Source organism: Colletotrichum tamarilloi (assembly GCF_030869305.1).
Source record: "Colletotrichum tamarilloi strain Tom-12 chromosome Unknown Scaffold_41.1, whole genome shotgun sequence".
Taxonomy (NCBI): Eukaryota; Fungi; Ascomycota; class Sordariomycetes; order Glomerellales; family Glomerellaceae; genus Colletotrichum; species Colletotrichum tamarilloi.
Window position 1 is genome coordinate 224,387 of NW_026849424.1, and position 25,160 is coordinate 249,546.

The 25,160-nt window shown below is 53.5% G+C and overlaps 8 protein-coding genes across 8 annotated transcripts; 4 read left to right on the forward strand and 4 right to left on the reverse strand.

Annotated features, from left to right (window-relative positions):
- Positions 1-642: 642 nt before the first annotated feature.
- On the forward strand, positions 643-1,806 carry CTAM01_09848 (uncharacterized protein; the record flags this gene model as incomplete). Its single annotated transcript, XM_060525864.1, has 1 exon — positions 643-1,806. One exon carries the CDS (start codon positions 643-645, stop codon positions 1,804-1,806), a length of 1,164 nt encoding a protein of 387 aa, XP_060379550.1.
- Positions 1,807-2,292: 486 nt separating this feature from the next.
- Positions 2,293-5,917, reverse strand: CTAM01_09849 (cytochrome b5-like Heme/Steroid binding domain-containing protein; the record flags this gene model as incomplete). The annotated part of the gene is made up of 2 exons (XM_060525865.1): positions 2,293-5,043; positions 5,096-5,917. The coding sequence occupies 2 exons, from the start codon at positions 5,915-5,917 to the stop codon at positions 2,293-2,295; spliced, it is 3,573 nt and encodes a 1,190-aa protein (XP_060379551.1).
- Positions 5,918-7,375: 1,458 nt separating this feature from the next.
- Positions 7,376-9,049, forward strand: CTAM01_09850 (cytochrome P450; the record flags this gene model as incomplete). The annotated part of the gene is made up of 2 exons (XM_060525866.1): positions 7,376-8,802; positions 8,881-9,049. 2 exons carry the CDS (start codon positions 7,376-7,378, stop codon positions 9,047-9,049), a joined length of 1,596 nt encoding a protein of 531 aa, XP_060379552.1.
- A 297-nt stretch (positions 9,050-9,346) lies between these two features.
- CTAM01_09851 (aromatic prenyltransferase) lies at positions 9,347-10,730 on the reverse strand (the record flags this gene model as incomplete). The annotated part of the gene is made up of 2 exons (XM_060525867.1): positions 9,347-9,449; positions 9,538-10,730. 2 exons carry the CDS (start codon positions 10,728-10,730, stop codon positions 9,347-9,349), a joined length of 1,296 nt encoding a protein of 431 aa, XP_060379553.1.
- A 1,418-nt stretch (positions 10,731-12,148) lies between these two features.
- On the forward strand, positions 12,149-13,546 carry CTAM01_09852 (O-methyltransferase; the record flags this gene model as incomplete). Its single annotated transcript, XM_060525868.1, has 1 exon — positions 12,149-13,546. One exon carries the CDS (start codon positions 12,149-12,151, stop codon positions 13,544-13,546), a length of 1,398 nt encoding a protein of 465 aa, XP_060379554.1.
- Positions 13,547-13,965: 419 nt separating this feature from the next.
- CTAM01_09853 (ATPase) lies at positions 13,966-18,907 on the reverse strand (the record flags this gene model as incomplete). The annotated part of the gene is made up of 2 exons (XM_060525869.1): positions 13,966-15,612; positions 15,671-18,907. 2 exons carry the CDS (start codon positions 18,905-18,907, stop codon positions 13,966-13,968), a joined length of 4,884 nt encoding a protein of 1,627 aa, XP_060379555.1.
- A 1,462-nt stretch (positions 18,908-20,369) lies between these two features.
- On the forward strand, positions 20,370-22,022 carry CTAM01_09854 (FAD binding domain-containing protein; the record flags this gene model as incomplete). The annotated part of the gene is made up of 1 exon (XM_060525870.1): positions 20,370-22,022. One exon carries the CDS (start codon positions 20,370-20,372, stop codon positions 22,020-22,022), a length of 1,653 nt encoding a protein of 550 aa, XP_060379556.1.
- Positions 22,023-22,207: 185 nt separating this feature from the next.
- Positions 22,208-24,273, reverse strand: CTAM01_09855 (uncharacterized protein; the record flags this gene model as incomplete). Its single annotated transcript, XM_060525871.1, has 6 exons — positions 22,208-22,709; positions 22,976-23,187; positions 23,249-23,360; positions 23,423-23,572; positions 23,646-23,804; positions 23,936-24,273. 6 exons carry the CDS (start codon positions 24,271-24,273, stop codon positions 22,208-22,210), a joined length of 1,473 nt encoding a protein of 490 aa, XP_060379557.1.
- Positions 24,274-25,160: the final 887 nt, after the last annotated feature.

A 25,160-nucleotide genomic window follows, 5' to 3' on the forward strand; every position in this document is an offset into this window, starting at 1 on the left:
AACTTTGCGTTTGACAAGGCGGTCTAGGGGTTGCCCTGAGAAAGAGATAAGAGCCCAGAGCACAGATACAAAAGAATGCTGGCGGTGCTGTCGGTGCTGCCGCTCATCATCCCTGGCAGCCGGATCCCGATGGTCTGGGGTAAGACACACAAACAGATGGTCGCATTGACCAATCATTCGCCGTAGATTTGTAAACTCCACCGAGGGGCATCAGGGTAACGTAATGGTTTGGTGATGTTCTTGTCTGCTCGTGGAAAACCTTGTTGTCTCTCTCGCTGAAACTGCCGACATTGTCGTTCATCGCAAGATGCGCACATGTGAGATGGTTGCATCTGTAGGTAGGTATTCTCAAGGAGTTGTTGGTTGGATGAGAGGAAACTTCATGCAATAAGCACCCGAATTCAGGACCAGCCTTATCGTTATTGGATGAGTGCAATGTCATAAGCCACGTTAAGCCTGTTCGGGGAGGTCCCTCACCAAAGGATCGGAGGAGGGGTGTTGGTGGTGGTGGTCAACGCTCTTGATGCCACGCAACATCTCACCTCAGATTCGGGTAGTTTCACCTTGTTGCGATATTGCTCACTGCATCTTATTCCTGAGTATTTCAGCCTCATGAATCGTCTCATTCTGCAATCGCATACAATGGCTGAACCGGAAAATGATGGCGGGGATACTCACTTACCCGAGATTCAGACCACAGACGTGCATGAGTCTCAAACGGCCGCTACCAAATCCGCACCTCATCCACAACCACAATCAGCCTTCTTCTCATCTCTCCCCCTCGAGATTCGCCAAAACATTTACAGCCACTTATGGCAAGCCGCCGGATCAATCCAGCATGTGTATAAATCCAGTGCATCCGCTCTAGCGCCCTTATCTCACTGCCCGTGCATCGCCGACCTGGACGCCGAAGATATCCGTGAAGACGAGCTGTCCCGCGTGCTCAACACGCCGGCTGAGGACCCAGCGACTTTGCAAGATGGCGTGGGACCCGGTTCCGAGGAAGAACGCGAGGCGATTCAAAATTGGCGTTTCCGTATTGTTTCGTCGTGGTGTAATCACTGGAAGTGTGAGGAGGAGCCGCCTATTCTCCGGGAACTCCAGCAACTCTCACTCGGAGACGGTGATGAGGGGGAGAAGACGGGTGAGACCTCCAAGGATAAACGCCGTCAGATTCTAGTGAAGGAGTTCAGCCCGTTCCTTGCAACTCTTCTCACCTGCAAACGTATGCGCGAAGAAGCCATCGACTCCATCTACAACGATACAACCTTCTCCTTCATCAACACAGAAGCCCTCACACGCTTCCTCGACACCACACCCACCGCGTTCCTAGCCCGCATAAAAAAGCTCCATTTCACATGGCGAGCCCCGATCGAGACATACATGGACCGGGAAGCAGACGAAGTCATCGTCGAGAGAATCAAATGGGTCGACACGTGGACAGCCGCCGCCGACAAACTCCCGCGCCTCCAGGAGCTCCGGATCTGGGCGTATCCGTACTACGCGCGCTACCCCACCCCCTTTGAGGAGTGGTTCGAGCCGCTGCACCTGTTTGGGCGGCTCAAGATGCCGCCGTCGCGGTTCCATGTCTCGTTGCGCTGGTTCCAGAATAGTCTGCCGGAGATGGATACGGGACCGTTGGACTTTTTGGAGGCGGCGCCGTTCGGGTATGAGATGGTGCCGCCGTGTCAGGAGAATCCACTGCATTTTCACTGGCGGAGGTTGATTGGGTTGGGCCCAGATGAGCCGCGGGTGCCGGTTACGAGGAGGCAGAGGAAGATGAGGTATGTCGGGAGGGCTTTGTAGGAATCTTGGGGATATGCCTCGAGTTTTTTGACGCAGCATAGCCAGTTTTCTGAAATTATGGCTCTCGAGATGTCATATTCATGTTTTTCATTTGAGAAACACACTGGTAGCAGGGCAAGTAACACCTTTCGTGCGTTCTTCCAGATCTGACTTGGAGTTTGCTTAAAGGGACTCAAAGAGGGTTGTTTGATCGAAGTCACTCAGCGTATTCAGACATCGTGACGGTCAACCTGTGTGGAAAGATGCATCGCGAAATTAACCCGTCCAGTATTAAAGCTTGATCTCCAATATGGCAGAAAGCAGTAAGCCATGCGTATGCGTGGATGGTGGCAACATTCACTATAAGGTCCAAGAGAAGCATGGTCAACATGCATTCGGAACGCAGATCTAATAGAATCAGAACAGGCTATGATGACTTTGAGTATCTACACGTAACAAGAAACGCTCAAAAGAAAACCGCTAAAAACAACAAGGCTTATTACATGCTCATAGATCAACGCTCGGCATCGCAGAGTGCGTTGCGTAAATGTTCTCCTCCCGACAGGTAGTTCGTTGCTCAACGTCCCCGGTACCAGTTTCCTCGGCCAGAGCCATGACACGAAGCAGATTCTGGGCAAGACTTGTGAGAGTAGTGGTGAACTCCTCCAAGACATCCCAAATTTCGACACTACCACACGACTCAATCTCGCCGAGACCCTTCTTGCAAGCGTTGACAACCTCATGGATCTTGTTGATGGGCTCCTGGTGTAGCCTCTGGATCAGACTCTCGCTCTCATCAAGCAAAGAATCAGAGCCATTGGCGCCAGCGGCTTGCATATAGCGTTTGCAACCGTCTTTTAGGTCGGAAAAGGCCCTTCTCAACAGCGTTTGCGTCTTGGCTACGGTTTCCTTCAACTCTGAGGCGTCTCCGGTCGCGTCACTTGCAACAACATCTGATAGGATGGCCATCACCCCATCCAGACCATCGGCGAATACGAGCAAGGCATCCTCGTACACATAAACGGGCACAGATCCGCGGCTCGCGTCAAAGGCCGTGTTGTTGGTGAGGGCGTTTTGCATCCTCACCAGCGCATCCGTCAGTTTCGCGGCCGTGATCTGAAGCGTACTGAGGTCTCTGGGACATTTGGATGGAGGTAGACGCCCAATGGCGTACTGCTGCAGATAGCCCCTGATTTCCTGAGCGTGTGGCCCACCGTGCGTCTCGGCGAAGCGCACATCTGCGATGGTGCCCGCTGACTCGAGGAGAGTCTTTGGCCCGCCTGGATGAATGGTGAGGAAGGGCGTCAGGTCGTAGACTGTGCCGTCGATGGCGGCCCAGCTTGAGGTGATTGAGTTGTGGGCTGCAAGCTGGGAGGGGGTGATGATGGGTAGGGAGGAGGTGGTGGTGGTAGTGGAAGAAGATGGTGCATGGGGCTTGGATGGCTTCTTCACGGCGGTAAAGAGATCCTGATGGATTCTGTCCCAGTGCGCGGGAGGTGATGGGACATTTGTGTAGTTGTTGGCGTCGAAAGAGTTTACACCTTGGTCTTCTTGCTGCGGTTGGCCTAGCTCGAGACTGCTCGTCACCGAGGCTCCAAAGTCGGAGCTGCCACAGACGAAGACGTGGCCGCCCTCATCCTTGACGAGATTGTTGATGGAATCCCGGTGCTCCACTAAGTGGCGCGTCAGGTGTCGTTCTCCATCGGGAAGCTGAGTCCTAATTCCACCGCGGATCCTGAAGTGGTGTGTCTCCTGACTGAGGGCCAGGGTGATAGTCAACGGCAAGATCCTGGTGAGATGCTCCAGGCTGTCGAGTGAGCAGGGGACATGGCGGCGTGTTTTGGCTGCGATTATGAGGAGCAGCTCGCCCACGTCACCGGTGCTATCCCGACGCTGCTGAGCCCATGTCGCCCGCTCGTGAAGGAAGCCTACTAAGGGGCCGATACCGCTACCCTGGCCGATCAAGACCAAAGGCACAGAAGGGTTGTGTGGCTGGCGGAAACGCAGACTGGGCCATGGGCGAAGACGCAGATGCGTGCCTTGAGCTGCGTTGCTCAAAAATGAGGAGACGAGGCCCTCGGGTGAGTGTTGACTGACTGTCAGAGTGATGGTAATACCGCCTTCTCCAGTAGAGTCTTTCGCCACACGAGCGATGGAGTAGAATCTCGGCTGAGCTTCATCGCCATCATCATCTTCGACGCTCTCATCTAATGAGGGGTCATGATCTTCTGGAGGGGTAGAAGCCCTCAACCGTCGCTGATACGCAGAAGTCCGATTGAGATTTCTCCTCTTCCTCGGCGGCCAGACCTGAACTCGATCGCCTGCCTCGAGCGGCAACTTGGCATCCAGCTTCACTTCCACCACCGTGCTGCCCTCGTACACCGTCTGCGACTCAATGCGCGCATCCTGCCACAGAGGCCGGCCGCCAAGTCGCGACGCCATGCCAGCCTTCATCTGCATGCTGAGCATAGCCTCCGGCCGCATATTTGGCTTTCCTTTTCCTTTCTCTGCTGACGACGAGCCAGCGTGCTTGCACTGGTCGGTGCTCTTGACGCCACTGCTCGTCGAGTGACGCCCCGTATTCAGCGACACGCCCGTGACGCCAATGGCCTTGACGCGGTGCCGCTCGAGGAACCAGACGTACATCTGCAGAAGCCCGTCCCACGCCGCCTCGAGATGGCGATAGTGCGACTGCTCTTCTGGAGACACACCCTGCGGAGCGCGAGCAGTACACGCAGCGACGTAGTCTCTCACGCTCGCGGCTCTGTCGCCAAGCGCATCCAGAAAGGCGCGGATATTGGCCGGTAGTGTGGCCTTGCGGTCGCTCTGCATCTTGGTCAAGTCGCCCTTGACGTCCTGGCGGCCGATGAAGACGTCGAGCGCGTGGAAGAGCGGCGTGTCAGCACCGCTGTTGCCCAGTTCGCCGGGCGTCACGGCACGGCCCATTGCTGGGTACGTCTTGATCCAGACGACAGGGTCAAAGGTTGCCGCGTCACGGAGGGTCATGGCCTCGAAGACGTTGGCGCATTGAACAATGGTAGCCGCCAGGCTTTCGAGGCAGTGCGTGACTTGGTCTGGCTGGTCGGCTAGCACACCGCTCTGCGCAAAGGCCATGGCTGAGAGGGCGGGTGCGAAGATGCCCTCCATTGTGCCTTGGAGACCTGAGGACAAACGCTCCTCTGGGAGACCAAAGTAGGCGCTGCTTAGGTTGAAAGCAGCGTTCCCCATGGCGTTGTTGAGGACGTCATCGGCGGGCACCTGTGGCAAGTTAGCTTCTCTAGTTTTTGAAGACAGCACTTCGTGAACTTACCCGTCCTGTCAGCTTCCTCCCCAATGCCGTGCAAACTCTCTTCCATGGATCGAGAACATGGCGCGGCACTTGTAATCGCCCTTCACACTCCTTGCTCTTACCCTGCTCCTCGCCAAACATGTAAGCGTGGGCCAGCGCGCTCAAAACCAGTGCCGCTCGCGCCAAATGACGCTGTTCCAAGTCATCCCACGCGTCTCTACCATCTACAGTTGCGCGCTCGCGTAGGGCATCAACAGCATGACGCACTCGTCGTGCCCGAAGGAAGCGCGGCAAGTTTCCATGAACCACCTCCCACGCCTTCAAGGACGCAGGCAAGCGTTGGAGCTGGCCCAAGCTCCTTGAAGAATTACGAATACTAGGGTTGATGACGTTGGTTGGGGGCATTGCTTGACATCCAAGGAAGCCCCTGGTGCTGGTGAAGCATCCATCGAGGCCCGTGCCGAAACGGAGTGTTCGTGTTCGTGTCTCCGTCCCCGCCTCCGCTCCGAAGGCCTCGGGGTCCCGGAACTTGAATTCTGTCGACGATGACGTACGCCCGGCCAGCGCCGTTGCCAGGGAGGCCTGGGCGAGGAGGAAGCTGGCCTTAGAGATGGGACAGTCGATTAATGTTGCGTACGAGTCGCTTGTGGCGTGTTGTTGTTTTTTGGCCGGAGTTTCCGGCGGCGTAATGATGCCTCCAGCTGAGAATGCTTGGGGTACGTTGAGAGAGATGGAAGAATTTTTGTGCTTGATTACATCTTGTTGTGATTTGTTCTGAAAAGAAATTTGTAAAGGTGAAGTGGGAGCCGAGAGTGGCGTTGAAGGTCTTTGATAGACAGACATGTCAAATGACTTGATGAAAGAAGTATTAATGAACAAAATAATAGGTAAGTAGTGTTATTACAACAAAGATGAAGAGAAAGGCGAATTCACTGGTTCCAGATCAGTGATCACCAAGTGTGAGGCAAAATACGTGGATTTCGTTATTCATTAAGCATGTAATTCAAAGTTGTTGGTTCTGTCGATCCTCCTGAATGATCAGAATAGGCAAGTGAGTAAATATATGTAAATACATGCCGAGGGCACCGCAATAGAAAGAGAGAGAGAGAGAGATTCTCCCTCGATCTTGTTACGTATTGCCTATTCCGGGCAACAGCGCTTGGAAGCTTGTAGCATACAATCCATGGCCTCAACTCGGAAATAACCTCAAAGGTATCTTCACAACCTGGCTCTAATTCCGAAAGTATTTCGTATTCAGATGACATCTCCCTCCGCCTCCACATACCGAACCGGCGTTTATCCAAGAGACGGCATTTCGTAGTAATGACCCAGACCCAAGCAAGGCAGACATACGGCATGATGGATCGGCAGTGCAAAGCAGAACATTTTGTTGTTCGGCAGTGCCCCGACGGTGTGGTTGACAACCGTCCGATCATGCCAGCTATACTAGCCATTTTGGGTAGCGAGGACGATTACACACCGTGCACGACCGGGCATTCGGTGCCTGATTAGGTCAAATATGGTTCTCTAGAAATACGAATACACGCTCGTCCAAGCGCAGGATGACGGGGCATCTTGGGCTTTGGCGCAACCTTTTCGCCAACATTAAAGATGATAGAGTTTGAACCTAGGAAAATTTTTCTCCTGTGATAATGTCCGATTCCGTCATATGGGAAATTATGCGAGAAAGCTTCCAGCCGTTCAAAGCCCTCCCTGCTCTCTTGATCGACTTCGGAAGTTCAGAAGAACCTAGCTACTTGCTAGCGGAACTCATACCGAACCTCCCCGTCCAGCTCTGAGATACAAGCCGTCGGCCCTTCAGGCACACGGCTACGTCAAAACGCCTCTGCCCTGCCCTGCCCCTTGCTTCGGGTCCCTCGGACGTTGCGAATGCGAAAATAACGACACCCAGTACACTTTCGGCTTCGGGGTTGAGTCTGTCGATTATATGAGTTGCCCGTTGGGGAAATCCTTTTTGGGATACTCGCTTTCCACCTTGCTGTGGTCTTAGTAACAACCCAGGCCATATCAGCTTCAGTTGTCATTTTCACCCCTCATTGTTGAAGAGTCTGGACTCGGACAGTGACGACAACCTCTCTTGAGTCTTGATTGTTTCTCCTCAGATCGGTCCTCTATTCCGGAGATTCGGAGAAAAGCTACTACTACTTGTGCGATCCGGAACGCAGGATAGTCAAAAAGCAAAAAAAGAAAAAAAAAAGAAAAAAAAAAAAGAGGTTGATCCAGCACGTCCCTCGGAACTTCGGTCTCGAACTCCCCGCTCACTAACAACTCGAGCTCATCATGTTCCTCGACATCATCCCCTTCACCGCTCACCTGATCAACCTGCCATTCCTCCAGAGACTCCTCTGGACTTTCGGCCCGGCCATTCTCGGGCTTTTCGTCCTACGTACCATCTACTACCTGACTCTTCATCCCCTGGCGGGATACCCGGGCCCCTTACTCGCGCGCATCACTACCATCCCATGGCTCTGGCACCGCGCCAACGGTACCAACCATAGCTGGCCTCTGCTCCTCCACAAACAGTACGGCCACGTTGTGCGCATCGGCCCGAATGAGCTGAGCTACAGCCATCCTGATGCCTGGCACGACATCTACGCCAAGGCGGGCGGAGGTGGCGATATGCCAAAGGACTATGTCGGACTGGGGCCGGACATGGCGGCGCCCGAGAAGGGCATCGTGCGGGCCGAGAACGATGCCGACCATCAGCGACAGCGACGTCTATTCTCGCACGCCTTTTCCGATCGTGCCGTGCTCAAGCAGGAGAGTCTCGTACAGGGCCATGTGCGCAACTTGATGGGCAAGCTGGCCGATGAGAACGCGGAGCCTGCTTTAGCTTCTGCTTCTTCTGCCCATGCTGATGGCCGTGTCGACCTCATGACATGGTTGAGCTACCTCGCCTTTGACATTATGGGAGACCTCATGTACGGCGAGCCGCTTGGCATGCTCGAGAGCGACCAGTCGGCGCGCCAGTGGGTTCGCGACACGTACTCAACCATCAAGACAGTCACGCTCGGCATGACTATGATGGGCTGGCACTCACCTCTAGGGCCCTTGCTCCTGAAGCTCATCTGGGGCGGTAGCGGCGAGCGCCGCGCCCGACACAACCGCTTCTCAACGGACCGTGTCGACAAGCGCCTGGACCGCGGTGACGACTCTGGCAGCGACATCTGGTCCATGATTATGCAGAACAGCGGCAGCGACAAGAAGCCAGGCATCTCGCGCGCTGAGATGTACTCCAACGCTGCGACTTTCATGATTGGCGGCACTGAGACCACCACAGCCGCCACCTCGGCCCTGACTTATCTGCTTCTCACACACCCGTCTAAGATGGCCACGTTGCGCGCGGAGCTTGATGCCGTCGTTGAGGATCCGCAGGAGGACTTGACTTTTACTCGATTGCGGAAGCTGCCCTACCTCAACGCGTGTATCGAGGAGGCCATGCGGGTGTACCCGCCTGCGCCGACGCCGATGCCGCGGATGGTCCCTCCCGGAGGCCGTATTGTCTGCGGCCGCCATGTTCCAGCGGGTACGCGCGTGGACATCCCACTATATACGATTGCGCATCATCCGGATAACTTTGTTGATCCTGAGGAGTTCGTGCCTGAGCGATGGTTGGGGGGCAGAGACCGGCCGGCGAAATATGCTGGTGATCGGAGGGATTGTGTCAAGGTATTTTCAGCGGGGCCGCGAGACTGTATTGGCAAGAAGTGAGTTCCATCCTCTTCTCTGATTTCTTTCCTCATCCCGGTTTCCAGATTGAAGCCGTTGACTAATCTTGCGCACAGCCTTGCGTACCCCGAGATGAGGCTTATTATTGCTAGTCTACTGTACAGATTTGACCTTGAACTGGCTGACCCTAATTTTGACTGGCTAGACCAAAAGAGCTATGGCATTTGGGATAAGCACCCTCTTTGGGTCAAGTTGGTGCCGCGCAAACGTGAACAGGCCTTGTAAGACTCAATTTCATCTATGAGACGGTATTATTATTGAATGCTCTAAATCATCTTAACCCTGTACTTGAACTAGTCTGTGATATGAAGTAAACCGTTCATTTGCTTTCTATTCTGGACACATATTGTGTTGTGACCAACTCGCATGCTCCACTGTTCAGTCCACCACACGTGTTTGTATGATTTTTTATTTAACATTCTCCGGATCTTGGGGTCAAATCAAATGGCTTCAGAAAGGAACTATGCCTTCATTGTACGACAAAGGTTGACTAGATTCCTCTACAAAGTCGTCTAATGAAGTTCAATCCCAAAACCTTGGCCCGAAATAGGCGCTGAACCCCACGCCCTTGCCAGAAGAGGAAATCGAAGCCATGGTATGCAGGCCAGTCTCTCTATTCTTGCCGCTATTTAGGTTGAAGAGAAACATGAGTCAGTACTAACGCTCATACGCTCATTAAGCGCGTCGATGAAGGGACAAGGGATGACACTTACAAGGCGTCTCGAACAGCAGCTCCAAAGTCGTACTTCCCCGACATCATCCCCTGCGTTTGAAGGATTCGCTCGTAGCGCTTAATGATCCCGGCCTCGTCACGGGAGTACTGCCAGATGGGCACATACATCTTGACCTGCGGGACCGCCTTGCCTGGCACAAGTTCAAAGGCGAAGCAGAGCCCGCAGTACTTGCTATTCGGATCACTGAGCGGCTTCTCCAGAGTTTCCATGTCGGCTGGGGCAATATCCTCCATTTCCATCAGTAAAGGCCAAACTTGTGGGAGGAAGTCGGCCGAGGAAGCAGGAAGGCGGCCGCCTAGTGTGAAGACGTCACGGGCTGAGGCAAGCGAGTTGGTGTGTGTGTGTACGTAGACCTTAAAGCGAGACTTCTTGAAGAGCGCCACGCAGTCGATGGCGAGAAAGTAGATGTTGATATTGTCCTCGCCTTGCGAGACGAGGAACGTTTTGAGTAATTCCCACGCAGCCAACATCGCTTCATCACCCGCGGCAAGGCGTGTCGCGACGGACTCGGTGATGTCCACCAGCGACCGGTTCGTTGCGAGGACTTTGAGTTGCGGAAAAAGGTACGCTTTCATGCTGATGGTCGTGTTCTCCTCAGACTCGAGGTCGAATCCAGCATAACAAATTTGTCGGGGCAGCGCACCACCAGGCTTCATTCTGATCAAGCCCGCCTCCTCCTCCGTAGTAAGAAAGACAGAATCAAGGAAGGCATCCAACCACGTGCGATCGGCGTTGCAAGCAGATGCCAGACCCGCCAGCTTCTGACGCAGTCCTCTCTGCCCTAGGGGGTCACCGCCCGCGGCCCCAGGGCTGGGATCCACGAGCGGCTGCACCGTGAACCGCACCTTGGCCTCTCTGTGAGATGAGAACGCGACGCTTGCTTCATAAGGAGACTGATTGTGAGTAAGGATGTAGTTCGCTTTGTCAAGAGAAGCAGGCGGCTGCTTCAGGCGGGGGTCCACGGCTTCGCGCACAAAGGCGAGATGGGCTTCTTGGATGTGGGCTGGGTAGGAGCCCGTCCAGCTTAGGAGCGAGGAAAGGGTATTGTGGAGGGTGGGGAGCCATGAGGAGACAAGAGGACCTCCTTTCGAAATGGAAGTATAACTGGAGGAGGGAGCGTCAAATTCGTTGTAGATGTCTCGCTTGGCAGTACCAATAGCTTGATAGGCCATCTTTGTGTAATATTTTTCCTCTTGAGCCTATTGAGGGCAAAAATTGATATCCTCACTCTGCTTTTGGCGTTTATTCGTAATAACGTTGACTTTTTCCGCTTTGGTGATTATTTCTGGCTTCTGGCTGCCTCGAGTCACCAAAGCTCCTACGTTGGAGTTTACTTGAGTCACTGTTTGTTGGGCCTGTATGTGTCGAATGCTTAAGTTGACAATAGGTTGCCTTTTTAGGAATCTCAATCAGTCGTTACAGTTGAGATAAACCAACGCTCTACTGAAGCTAGGTCAATTTCGGAAAGCGAATGCGAAAGCGTACGGTTTAAGGGTACGGCCGAACCCATTACTGATCAAGGTGTGTTTGGGTTCCTGAGGTTAAGGGGCAAGGGCCTGGTCTAGACATGGAATTCAGAACTGGATGATGGGCATCTCGATATGACGTGATTTGTGACAGGGCTGGACTTGAAGTTTAAATTACATGTTTCATGCGGAACACGCGGAAGGTAAGATTCTTGTTCGGGCGGGCGGGCCATCTCAACGAACTGGTGGGATGTTCACTTATAGTTTAGGATGTATCTAGTTTGTAAGGTTGACGGGCGTGACGGGTCCACGGGCCCTAACCTTGATGCATGTGAGAACGCCTTCCTCATGCAAGGCGGGGATCTCCCCGTATAGTACGCCGCTTACAAGTATGCCTTGAATAATCGGCCCCGACGGCGTCGGAGTCCGTTCTCCAGAACGCCTTGGCCGCCGGCGCGGACTGAAAGAGAAAATCTGCCCCGCGCGGCTCTATCAACAACTTGACATGAAGCATAGAAGCTTTGAAGCAATATGCTGTTTTCATCTACCTTTGACATGTAGAAACAATAATCTTGATAAGGTCAAGGCGCAATGATGAAGACTAGAACACTGCGATGCCTGATTCGTGAGAACACCGTGTAGAAACAGTAAGTCTAATAGACTTTACGTTCGGACAATCGGACCATATGGCAACCATCGCCGTCATCTCTAATCTCGCATGGTAGCCGAGCTCTTACGATAGCCGACCGGGCACGAATACGAAGCTTTACAGACTGACTCAAAGTGGTACCTCACTCTCAAGATAGCCAATTTCGCTCGCTATAATACTCATAGCCCAGAGCCCCCTGCAATGAAATCACTGATGCCCGGGACTATTACTCATATCCCTATAAAAAAAACGTCATTTACATTGATCACAACACAAGCAGTGCCGAGCCCGAAATCCGTTGGGTTTCCTATCATTACCATCCCTGAGCTATATCACCTCAACTTACAAAGCCAATTGCAAGTGATATCCCAGCTTTAAGAGGGAATCAGGTGAAAAAGCCCACAGAAAAGTGAGACGCAATACCAATACGTCAACAAGTACCAGGGGTAAAAGACGTTCGTCACTCTTAGTCAACATGGCCATCGGCATCGCTGAGCAAAATGAACAAATCACATACCTCCGCTCGGTTCTAGCCATCTTAACCACCTCAACCAATGACCTCATCGCCGAGCTGTCTTCCTCTTCGGCCGGTAAGGCTACAGTCAGCAACGGAGCAAAGACAAACCCTGATGTTCGAATCCCGAAAACCCCCAAGGCCGAAGAGGCCCGTAAACGCGTCATCGCTGCCACGACATCGCTCGAGGCGGCAATCTTGACGCCCCAGTGGCGTCTCGGCCATCTGGCCCACAGCTATTACATTTCTCGCGCGCTTCACATGGTCGTGGAGTGGGAGATACCCCAGCTCCTGGCCGCTAATGGCCCCATGACGCTTGACGCTCTCGCTTCCAAGACGGGCATCGCCGATGCGAGTAAGCTGGGCTTCGTTATGCGGACTCTCTGCGCCCACCACATCTTTGCCGAGACCTCCCATGATGTCTTTGCCAATGACGAAGCATCGACAGCCCTCGCTACAGATGAACGTCTCGCCAACTCTGTCCGCTTCGCCTCCTTTCTCTTTCCAACAGCCGATGTGCTTCCTGGACTGCTCAAGGATCCCGTCCTCTGCGCCAGCTACGAGCCGCGAGACTCAGCTTTTGCCAAGAGCATCGGTAAGGGCATGGGACAGTTCGAGTTTCTCAACGCGCACCCCGAGTGGCGCGACTGTTTCGACTTTTGGCTCGCTTCGCTGGGCGAGTACCTCCACGGCCTGACCGATGTGCGCGGGTACCCCTGGGAAACCACCCTCCGGAACGGCGCCGTCATCGTCGACGTTGGTGGCGGACTCGGTAGCTCGATCCAATCCTTGCGTACAAATTTCCCCCATCACAAGAACGACTTTGTCGGCATCGTCCAGGACCAACCCGGCATGATTGCGCACGCCACAGCACATTGGAATAAGACAGATCCGCAGGCGTTGACCTCGGGCGTGGTCAAGCTTACACCCCATGACTTCTTCAATGAGAACCCGGTCAAGGGAGCCGACGTGTACTGGTTCCGGTCCGTCATTGTCGACTGGCAGGATAAGGACTTGACCACCATGTTCACGCACATCAGGAATGCTATGGCGCCTGGGAAGTCGCGTCTGCTTATTGGCGAGTACATACCACACCCGACGTGCGGCGACGCTCTGCTCCCTGATGCGCCTGCCCCGTTATTGAAGAATTACGGGGCGTTCCAGTCCATGGGGCTCATCGGAGGGTTCGTTCTGACTGCTAGCCCCAACGGTCGACAGAGGACTTTCCAAGACTTGGATCGTGTTGTCAAGGCGGCTGGATTGAAGATTGTCAAGGTGTGGATCTGCCGTGGTTTGGGTAATGTGATTGAATGTCGGTTGAAGGAGGATCGTGCAACTGGCACGAATGGCAGTCATTAGTAAGGTACATTAAGCCCCTTGGTACCAGATCTGTTGAATGAATTTAATTGCTTTTTCGTTTTGAAAACATGTTCAGCGACGAGCTCTTTATAAGTAGTAACCTTCGACGTCAAACGTGCGAACATCTCCCTGCATTGAGTATGGATGCGGAGTGCGGTAATGTTCTATCTGACATCTCTGTTGCTCTCAAAGTCCGAATACCGTTGCCTAATGAGATTCAAATGTTGAGCTATGTATCCTGACGATGAGTGCACAAGTGGTGAAATTGTATCAAGTAGGTGTAAGTAGGTGTACGCAGTTTGCATCGATCCTAGTCGAATCCAGGTGTGAATCGCCATGTCAGGACTTGCCATTCAAGATGATTGAGAATTAATAACTCATTATTACTCCAATCAAGCACGTTGACTAACCTAATCCCACTAAATCCAATATTGGGGAGTCACAGGCGACCTTTGCATGCTGAAATCACGAATATCAACATCTCGGTTCCCCTCTTCGCCTTCACTCAAGTACCCCAAATCTGCCTCCTTGCCGATTATTTGAGCATCGTCCGCATTCTCCAAATCATCATCCCAATATTTTCTTCCACCATTTCCAAGCCCTTGCAAGCCGCCGTGAATAGACGACCGAAGCGATCCAAGAACCTTGCCGGCCCGCATGGCCTGCGACGACCTTTCTGCTTGCTTTTCAGACTCCTCCATAGGAAATTTGGGCGGAGGGTCTGTATTGCTGCCGTCTTGAGGTGACGGAAGTGTTGATGGCGATGTCTTGCCTTTATCTTTCTTAGGCTTGGGCACACGGATGTAGTATAACCCGAAAGCAGCAATAGCGTAGAAGAAGACGTACGCAAACAAGATGCCCAAGTCGCGCCAGCGGTTGCTGAACTCGACATGCACCCCTGACAAGACCTGATTTGTATTGTTCGTTGTGCAATACTTGCAGTTGTCCAAGACAGTCGTATCAGCGAGATATCCGCCCGCCTGGGCAATGAAAGGCTGCAAGTACTCGCCGCACGTCTGTCCAAGAGGCGGATTCACGAGCAAGAACTCGTTATCGGCGCATTGGATCTTGGCGTTCGCAAGCCCTGTGCCGAGCAATCCCTCAACGAGGTAGGTGAAGGGATTGACGCGGTACACCCACACCCAAAACTTGGGCGGCGTCCCGAGGATGCCGTTGAAGATGAACATCATGACAAACAAGAGATTGCCGACGCCTGCAGCCTGGTCGGCGAGGTCGAAGGCGGCCCCAATCATGTAGGCGAATGTGCTAGCCTGCAGGAAGAAGACGAGCATGAACAAGACCGCTAGTCCGCCACGAGCTGCAGTATCGTTTGTCTCTGCTGCGTTACGCTGTAGCCCGACGAGGTAGTACCAGGCCACAAATGCTGGTGGGGCCATGAGCGCGTTGTAGGCCATCTCAACCACCATTTGAGCGCCCATGAAGGCGGCCCACGAGTATGTGCGTGAAGGCTGCTCACGGCCCTCATAGAGTGTACGCTGTGACACAAATATGGGAACAATTTGTTGTGTCAAGTTAAGGTGCGTTGTGAGGAACATGAAGATGGCTATGGTTTGGATGGTGACGCCCGTCTGCGTGTTGGGTAGGTTGAGCAGAGAGAGACCGATGAAAAGAGCCGAGCCAAAGGTCAAGAGTAACTTTGCGTACACGTAACTTGGGGTGCGCCAATAGTGCTTGGCCAAACGCCTGGTCACCTCGGAGAACTGCGTGATTACAGGAGCGGCGAAGGGGGGATCGTTATGCAGCTGCTGTTGATGTGCTGCGTCTTGGTGTTGTGTTTCTTTGAGTTTTGCCAAATGAGCCTTGACCTCTTCATACTCAGTGCTTTTGCGCCATACTCCGGGCCAGTTTATGTCGCTTTTCCCGCTTCCGCTGGCTTTGACTTGTTCAAGGATGTACTCGGCCGGATTCTTCCCCTTCTTGGGTCGCGGTCCGCCATTGCGGACGAAGTAGTCGACCAGGACCTTGGCGTTGCGCCCGATTTGTCCAAAGTAGACAGTCCTTCCGCCTCGAGCAAGAAGAAGAAGTCTGTCGAACCTCTCAAAGAGCTGTCATCATGTTGGTAGTGTACTAGCCACTGGAAAAGGGGAACAGAAGAGGACTTACAGTCGCTGAAGGCTGGTGAATTGTGCACAAGATAGCCTGCCCGTTTTGTCTCAACGTCTCAAGCAAAGTGCAGATCGATAAGCTTGTCTGAGAATCTAAGCCCGAGGTAGGCTCATCCAAGAACAACAGAAGTGCAGGACGAGCAGCCAACTCAACACCGATGGTAAGCTTCTTTCGCTGCTCAACATTGAGACCCTCTCCGGGGACGCCAACGACCGCATCCGCATACTCTTCCATGCCCAGGATCTCAATCACCTTGTCGACGTATGCAATCTTTTGCTTGTGTGAAAACCGGGCCGGCTGTCGGAGGACGGCGCTGAAAGTTAGGGCCTCACGCACGGTGGACGTGAGAAGATGCTGGTCCTGCTGCTTGACGTAGCCCGTTTTCTGCTGAAAGGAATCGTCGCGAGGGGCACCGTCGACGAGCATCTCGCCTGTCACCACACCAACAGATAGACGCGAGGCTAGAGCGTCGAGGAGGGTAGTCTTGCCGGCGCCAGAAACGCCCATGAGGGCAGTGAGCGTTCCCGGCTTGCACCATCCGTCTACGCCATCCAGGATGCGTTTCGTCTCCTTCTTCTTAAGCTTGACTTCGTAGCAGACATTACTCCAGTGGAATATGGCCGTCTGACGGTCAATGGTCAAGTCGCCATTGTCGTCAGCGTCATGGCCGCTTGGGGCTTCTGTCTTCCCCTTGGTGATTTGGTCCTCCACGTCTCGAGTCGGCTCTCCAGTCCGCCTTGTTGGGACTTTGCCCCTAGGGAAAACCAGCATCTCCCCTTTGCTCTTCGCGCTACTCACAATCTCTGTGGCGATGAGGTGCAAAACGAGATAGGCGACCGCAAATGCAAAGACAATACCGACGTTGCGCCATCGATGACTATCCATATAACGAAAGGCACCGTTGATGTACTTGGTCCCGTTGATGAATGTCTCGCCCGGCACGCCTCCTTGCGCGGCACACACGCGTGTCCGCGCTATCATGGTCATACTCACAGCGTCCATCTCGTAGTTCGGACCGAACGGAACAAAGGTCTTGCAAGGGAACTTGCGATTGTCGCCGAGCTCGTTGATCATGAGAGCCTCGAATCCGTAAGACACGGGGCTGAGTGTGGCAATCCATTTGGCGTACGGCTTGATATACATGGGCGGGACAGCGAACCCAGTGTAGAGCGCCAGCGTGAGCAACACAATGGTTGAAGGCGCCTGGGCCGCCGTATGACTCTTGGTGACGGAAGCAACGAGCCGGAAGAGCAAGCTCACGGCTAGAGTCATGGCGAACTGTACCAGCACGAAGAACACAAAGGATCCAGCTTCATTGCGCATATTACACATCCAGTAGAATATTGTGTTAATCGTGATCGCGTTGAGCAGCTTATATGGCAAGCTCATGACCAAGTCGGCGACGGCCTCAGCTGATGCATGATATAAGGCGTACCGGACATGCTTCTCAACGATGGAGCGCTTGGCGTACAAAGCTGGCACCTCAAGCACGCATCCAAAGGCGTTAACCAGAGCGGCCGTGAACAGAAACGTGCTGCGCGACTTAATGGACTCGGCCGTATCGGGCAGACGAAAGAAGACACTAGCGACGATGAGAGTCTGGAAGAGGTTGAGGACGAGCATCATCACCGTCATCTGCGGCGAGGCCTTGAGGAGCGCGAGTGCGCGCCATAGACATAGGAGAACCTGGCGTGGGTACGAAAGGGTGTAGGGAGACTTCCATCGTTGCATCCAAGACTGATCACTCTTCTTGCTCTCCAGGAACTCGGCAAAGTGTGTGCGTGAGTTGCGCGGGCCACTACTGCTCAGAGAAAAGGATGCGTCGTAGGAGTCTAGTTCATCGCCGAGCTTGCCGCGGAGACTACTCGTCCGCCATGCCTCGGCGAACTCGTCCGGAGTACGCGGGACCTTTTGCTCGTAGCCAGGCTTGACGATGCCCTCGCGCTCAGCTGGGCTGGTCATAGATGTCAGGAAGTCCGGTGTCGTCTGTATCTTGGGACAAACGAAGCCCAGCCGCTGGAAGTAGCGTTTGGCTTCCGTCGTCTTCCCAAAGTAGATCTGTCGCCCTTCGTAGAGAACCAGTACTTTGTCGAACAACTCGTAGGCCTCTTCGGGTGCTTGATAGATGGCGACCATGCTCACCATGCCCATGATATCGCTCTGGACGCGCAAGTTTTTGCAGAGATCCACAGTCGCAGCGCTGTCGAGCCCACGCGTGCTGTTGTCCCAGCACTGGATCGGCGCGAAACTCAGCGCCGCCTCAGCAATGCTCACACGCTTGCGCTCGCCGCCAGATACGCCGCGTACTGTGTCGCCATCTGTGCCACCAACTGGTGTCTGCATCGTGTGCTGGATTCCCAGCATGGCCATAGTCACGTCACGCACCCATGTCGCATACTCGTCCGCTGATAGCCCAGCGGGCCGGGTTCTGGGCGCTCTCGCTCTCGCGGCGAAGAAGAGTGTGTCCGCTACCGAGAGCGCCGGGAAGTGAACGTCCTCTTCGGCGGTGTAGATGGCGTCGCCTTTGAAGTAGCGCTTCATCTCATCGGCACTCACACCGCGGTAGTTGAGGCGAGAATCCTCTGCCACCTGCGTGCCTTGCGTATCTCCCGCCATGGTACGCAAAAACGTCGAGCAGCCACTACCTGGCGGACCCAGCACGCAAAGCATCTCGCCATCGTTGACGACTCCCTCGAGGTCATGCAGGATGCGCACCTGTTGACGCTTTATACGCAATAAGCCACGCATAGCTCCTGCGGCTTTGAGCCACCACGCGTTGCCAACCGTTGTTTGAAAGGCTGTGTCGGACCCGTAGCCTGAGACTTCGAGCTTGCGATAGGCGACACCGGCCTTACGCACTTCGCAGCTGTCGGAGCGGAGGCGATAGAATGCTTTGGCCCATTCCCGGGCGTCAAAGTTGTTGCCAAAGGGATCGAGGGGTCCGTCTTGTTTAGGAGCCTTTGAGACGTCTAGCACAGAGTCGCTTTGGGTCGAAGATAACGAGACTTCGCCATTTTGTTGCTGTTTTTCGAGGAAAGACTTTGCTAGGTCTACGAGATCTGTAATGGCCTTGTATTCGTCCGCAGATATGTGTACAGATCTCGGCCGATTGTCACTGGGAGGTGGAGCGCCTGGGAAACTTAGAAGAGAGGCGCGATGCCGAGATGGAGGCGAAGATCGCCAAATTGGCCGCTCGTTGTCTGCCTTTTCGTCGGTGGAGGGTGCGGTAGACATGCCTGTAGTTGACCGAGATGTAGACGTGTCAAGCTGCAAAAGCCGGTCTGGCAAGGCGGTGTTATCGAAGTTCACTTGATTTAACCTCAACTCTCTGAATGTTTCAACGATAATCAAAAGTGAAGCTTCAAGTGAGTTGCGATGTCAACCTTGGATCAGTTGAATTGCCTTGAAGGAATTATGTTACTGAACATGCAGTGACCATGATCATACGGTTCCGAAGCCACATGTGCCACGCGCTAAGTGCCTGCTAATATCTATCATTAAGTATCTCGAGTGCTATTATGGACCATGCCGGATTGACTGCTCAGACGGGACTGTTTAGATGGGATGGATGACTGAGGTGTGGCAGCAAACTACAACGGCTGCAGACAGCACGAAGGGACGGGATTTCGCATCTAAGCCCGGTCCCTGCTGTCTAGCGTCGGGAGTGACTCCGACTGGAACGAAAGCTTAAAGAACCTAAAACGGAAAGAAAAGTACCTGGCCATAGTTTGGGTATCTAAGTATAAAGTTAGGAATGTGTAAGCAGCTTGGAGGAAATGGATGCGAGCTTGGCGAGTACGGAGTATTCAAATAGAATTTCCCGCCCGTCCGTTGGAACGGATGGCCCGGCACATGAAAGCAAGCAACCCAGTGTGAGCTGCATGGAGCTTTGGCGCTCGCGGTCAACGCGCAACAAACCTTGTTTGACCTTGATCTTGAGTTTAAACGCCGATCAAGAAGGGGGTTTACGGATACGGGAGCGAAAGGCTGTCTTGGCGTCATGGGAATCCGTCGACTCGGAAACTGATTGAACTCTTTGAGCACTGACGCAGTTAACGGCAATCGGCCTACTTTACACTCCCGAGAAACGCAAAACCGACCGCCAAGGTTCATGATGACAGCGTAAACTATGTTATGCGTCAGACTCATAACAGCCATGCTGACCGATATCTCCCTTGAACTGTTGTCTGCCAGGTGAAAGTCTCCAGTGAAATCGATAAGACTAACTATCACAGAAGAACTAGGCTGTTTGGTGTCAACCGTGTCGTGCAATCAAGAACTTGAACTAACCTGTGGCCCATGCAACCCTGACCAATGCCACTTGGGAGATTTCTCGCAAGAATCCTGGCAAGATCACGGGATATAACTCTAGTAAAAATGATTTATGCAACAGTATTTACCCTTCGGTACAGTAAAGTTCGCACTTTGATATTGGTGGAAGGACAAGGGGACAAGAAAGCATAGACCTGTCAGCTGCAGCCAAGGTAGTCAAAGAGAGATCAGACGCTCAACCTCTTAAAGAGGAATTGGGTTATCCCACACCACATCATTGTGATGCTAAAAGAATGAGAATCATATCCTCTTCATGTTCATATATAGCCATACGTGTAAGTAGGTGATTGTTACCAAACGACTGTGATAGCAAAAGTAACCTTATGTATATATATTTTTTTGGCACTAATACAACAATCAGGAAATGGAACAGACACGCGTCGTCATCGCAGGTGCAGGACCGGTAGGCTTGTTCACAGCCTATCTCCTCGCCCGTCAAAAGATTAAGTGCATCATCTTGGAGAGACGTCACAGCATATCAGAGCACCCGAAAGCCCACACCATCAACCCGTCGACACTCGAAATCTTTCGCCAGGCTGGCTTGGATGTAGCCTACATTCGACGACAGGCAGCCAACCCAAAAGATGCCGGACATGTTCGGCTTGTCTACGGCCTGGTCGATACTGAGATTGGCTGCTTCCCCTACGAACGCCAGGACGACGAGATGCGCAACTTGACGGCTGAGCCTTTGGTCAACTGGCCGCAGCCGCAGCTAGAGCGGCTGCTTGAGAAGGCTGTACTCGAGACGGGCCTCGCTGAAATCAGAAGAGGGTGGCAAGTCGACTCCGTCGACATCACCGATACAGAGGAAGCTGGCTGTATCGTCTCATGCAGCACTTCTACTGGACGAGAAAACGACATTAGTACCGAGAGACACAGCATCCAGGCTGATTTCATCATCGGAGCCGACGGCGTCAACTCGACCGTGCGAGCAAAGACAGCCGGCATCGACTTCCGATCCATGGGACCAGGCCACGTCTATCAGTCCATCGTCTGCAAAGGCAGTCTTCGCGCCGCGCTTCCGCCGGGTCGGGAGGCCATGCTCTACTTTTGCTTCCACCCAGAGCACCCCAGCGAGTTCATCGCACACAACCTCGACGACTCCTTTGTCCACGTCACCCCTGTCATGGGTCCGTCGTCGGAGGCACCGCCAATCGAGGCCTGTCTCCCGGGTCTGCAGTACTCGGAGGTCCTCCGTACCACCTGGGAGACGGCACCGCGCGTGGCATCATCGTACAGCGACGCCAAGCACCACGTCTTTCTTGTGGGTGATGCCGCGCACAGCTTGCCGCCTCAGGGCGGCCTGGGCCTCAACACGGGCATCGCGGACGCACATAACCTGGTGTGGAAGCTGTCTTCCGTCATGTACGGAAAAGGCAGCCAAGACCTTCTCGCCAGTTTCACACGCGAGCGTAGGCCCGTCGCACTAGCGAATCTCGAGTACTCAAAGGCTAGCGAGGCAGCGTTCTACTCCGTCAGCACCTCTCTCGTTGGCCTCGCTATTCAGTTCCAAGAAGCCAAGGCACAGGAAGCTCCGGGATTGGACCTCGCCATGGACGCGTTCCTCCAACGCCGCGCCGTTTCCGCTGCAGCGGGGGAAGCTGTCAAGGAGGCGAGTAGACACTTTGACTCGCTTGCACTCCAGCTCGGATTCATCTACGATGACCCGTCCGCTACGAAAGCCTTGCTTGATGACCCGACGGTCTATGTGCCGCAAGCGTGTCCCGGGGCAAGGCTGCCGCACGGAAACACGAGAGAGGGGCTGTCTCTGTTGGACCTCGTGCCCTACGATCGATTTACCGTGCTGCACTGCGCAAACCCTGCATTCGCGTCTTGCGACTGGGCTGTTGACGTGTCAGGCCTTGGTTTACCGGAGAGTTGGTATGGTGTGGTCCGGGAAATCAAGGGCGGTAAAGGGATCGTTGTGAGACCGGATCACCGAGTGCTAGTGCATGTAGATAGTCCGGGGCAAGCAGACGCTGCGATTAAAGAGTATTTGAATCATGGAAAAGTGTAGGAAATCCAATGGTATGCTCTGTGTCTGGAAAACTTCAATATCAGAATCTTCAGTTTTGTAATGCGATATTGATGGACATGATCGTCATGGAACTCGTCTACCGTATGACACAGCAGTGCATCCTTGACCATTCTAGAATTCACACCAAGCTTATTACAACTTGAAAGCCCCCCTTCTTTCGCGAGCTACGGCTTTTCAACCACAGCAGCTTGCGATAAACGTCCAAGACCAAGACAAACCGCAATCACTGCTAACATTCCCCACTGCGGGAGCATAGGTCGCCCATCTACATAGGCCCTGAAGGTCCCGTAAGTGACTACAGCCCCATTGAAGAGCAGCGCAGGTTCCCTCGTCTCGGGAACTATGACGGCGGCGCCAACTGCGATGCGTAACGCTGCGCCAAAGTATCCGGCCTGTCCGGGGGTAAGACGCCGGCGAAAGATTTGCGACATCCACTCGCTCTTACCGGCGTAGTAGTCTGCCGCGCGGCGGTTGGGAAACGGGATGCCGACGAATGGGAGGGCGGAGAGGATGCAGAGCCCGCCGAAGGTATAGGATGCGAGGTTTGAGAGCGTAGAGGTGTCAGTCATCCTGTCTGGTCTCGATATATCGTGATTAAAGGAGCGGATTGATGAGGGCAGTTGCTTCGGGGGTAGAGCCTGATTATGTGGAGATTCGATGATGAAGCTGGTAATGAAGATGGTAGTTTGTTGCAGTGACATTCCAAGTTGGCTGATTTACCCCTTACGTCAATACATCAGAGTCAGCACTAGTCCTCATTGGATCATCAAACATTCACATGTCTTCTAAGGCTAGCAGAAAGATTAGAGTCCCTTGTCGCAACCTAGAGACATCGCGTGGATGGTAGACACGTGCAATACGGGCGCCATCATCTCGTCATTCATGCTATGATAGGAATGTTACTAGATCTACTTGATCTGCTCTCCCTTGACCAGTGGTCCGGCACTTCTAAACCATCAGAGCGCGCCGAGGATCCCCTCCGCAACTCTGGCGAAGGAATCGCTTGCATGTAATAATCGGGCTGCTGCACGTAGCTCGAGTTGCCCCCGCGAGAGTCGTGGCCTCGCTGGTAGTCTTTCAATAGAGCGTAAAAGAATGCTGTATTTGCGACGATACAGGCGCAAAGTATCTCTATGGATGCCCACTGGACAGAACTCGTTAGTGACCGATCGTTACGGCATCACATACACTGGCCGAAAACCTACCATGGAACGAGATCTTTGTGATACTGCCTGGTTCAGTATCATGGGTAGTCGCATGATGGTGATGACGACAACAACGCCAGCGATGCTGAATAAGAGCACGAGCTGCACCTTACTACAGGGGGGGTGAGTCCTCAGGAAATCAAGCAATGAGGGATTCAATGGGTGGGTACGAACACTTTGCTGTCGAGTTTAACATGACGAAAGATAGGAAACGGGAAGATGATAAGCGCAATATCGGTAACGATGTTGAAGACGGCCATTGTGATGAGGTTTCCGAGGGCGCGATGGCAGGTATTTGCGCCAGTAGGATCAGGGGACCACATGCTATTGATGACAATGTCAGACCATTTGACGTCTCTTTCGTTTGCCGGATTGACAAAGGTAGGCAACAACTTACAAGTAAAGTGGCCGGCATTCCGCAAGAGTGGGTATCAAGATAACAAAAAACGTAATAACAATAAACCACCAAAGAGCATTCGTGACAGCTTTGCCCCATCCAAAGATGTCCACGAAGCGCGAGTAAAAGTTGAGCAGGCAGAGCTTCAACGACCACAAGCTATACAAGAACACGGCATAGGTCAGCAGTGAACGAATATTAGACACACCGCCTTGAATTGCAGTCCGCCACCCTCACAACAGTGAGTGTGAGGCGGAATAGACTCAGGCAAGTAGGTGTAAGCGACATACAATAATGCATAGAATATGCGAGCCGGTATAAGCAGCTTGTGTGAGATGACGTAATACTCTGCCAATTTCTCAACGCTGAGATTCCGCGCCGCGGCCGCCTCTTCGGTGGCGGCATCATACGTGTGCGTCGGGTTGAGGTAGAAGGAGAGCGAGATGCAAGTCGTGCGGCCGATGAGCGGGAGGAGCGCAAAGGCCATGTAGGCGTCGTCGACGTGCCACATCCGGTGGCAGGTATCGTGGACTTTACATCGTAGGAGGATGCGGTAGCCGCAGCGGACGATGATGAGGAGGGCGCAGATGCTGGCCGTGACGATGTCAAAGGTCACATCTGCCGACATTTCTGTGTTGGTGATGTGTTGTCGTCGGGTTCGGGGTTCCAGTGTAAAGTTGATGGCTGGCTGCTGGGGCGCGGCGGCAACGAGGGCCGTTATGCTGGTGCTGACATTGTTGTGTTCTTGTACGTCTTTTCGCAACGCCTCTTTTTCTTCCTCGAGTGAGTTTCCTGTTGTTCTGGCCTTTCTTCTCTTTTGCAGGTTGCTATATCCGTAACTCGATGTGATCTTGATGGGCTCTCTCTCTTTGATGAGATTCGAACTGCGCAGTTGCCCCTTGACTGAAAGCGGCCGATGGTACCAAGGTCTCGGGATCCCCAGTGTGCTGAATAAGGGATGGATTGTGATAGTGGTTGCTCTTTTTTAGGAAACGTTTTGACGTCCAAAGTGTGGGGAAAAGGGAAACGCAGATGGGACGAACTTGACAAGGCCTGAAAGAGCACAGCCAGATGTTTAAAGAGGAGGACGGGGGCGGAGCAAGAAACGACCACAGAAAGGCCGTCGCTGAAAGAAGAGCCGCCGAGGAATGGATTGGAAAAGGGAGGACGGAGTGGGATTCGCGAAAGTAGGTAGGACGTGGATTCTGAGTCAGCTACTACCACCCACCCCAGCCCAATGCCAAGCCGTCTTTATTCTAGCTTCTGTTGGATTACCGCGCGGGGTTCGAATTCATTCGATCTGGGAAAGGCGCGGGAGGGACGCAAGGGAGGCACAGGAGGAGGCCGGAGACGAGGTGCGCTAGATATGTCTGCACTAGAGAGGCCCAGAAGAGGCCGAAGGAGGAGAAGGAAGCGCAAAAGGGACAAAATGGAGGAAAGAAAGCCGTAGGAGAAGGGGGTGGGAGAGTTGGGTATTTTGAGGAAAGACACAATGGTTGCCGAGTTTGCATGCAG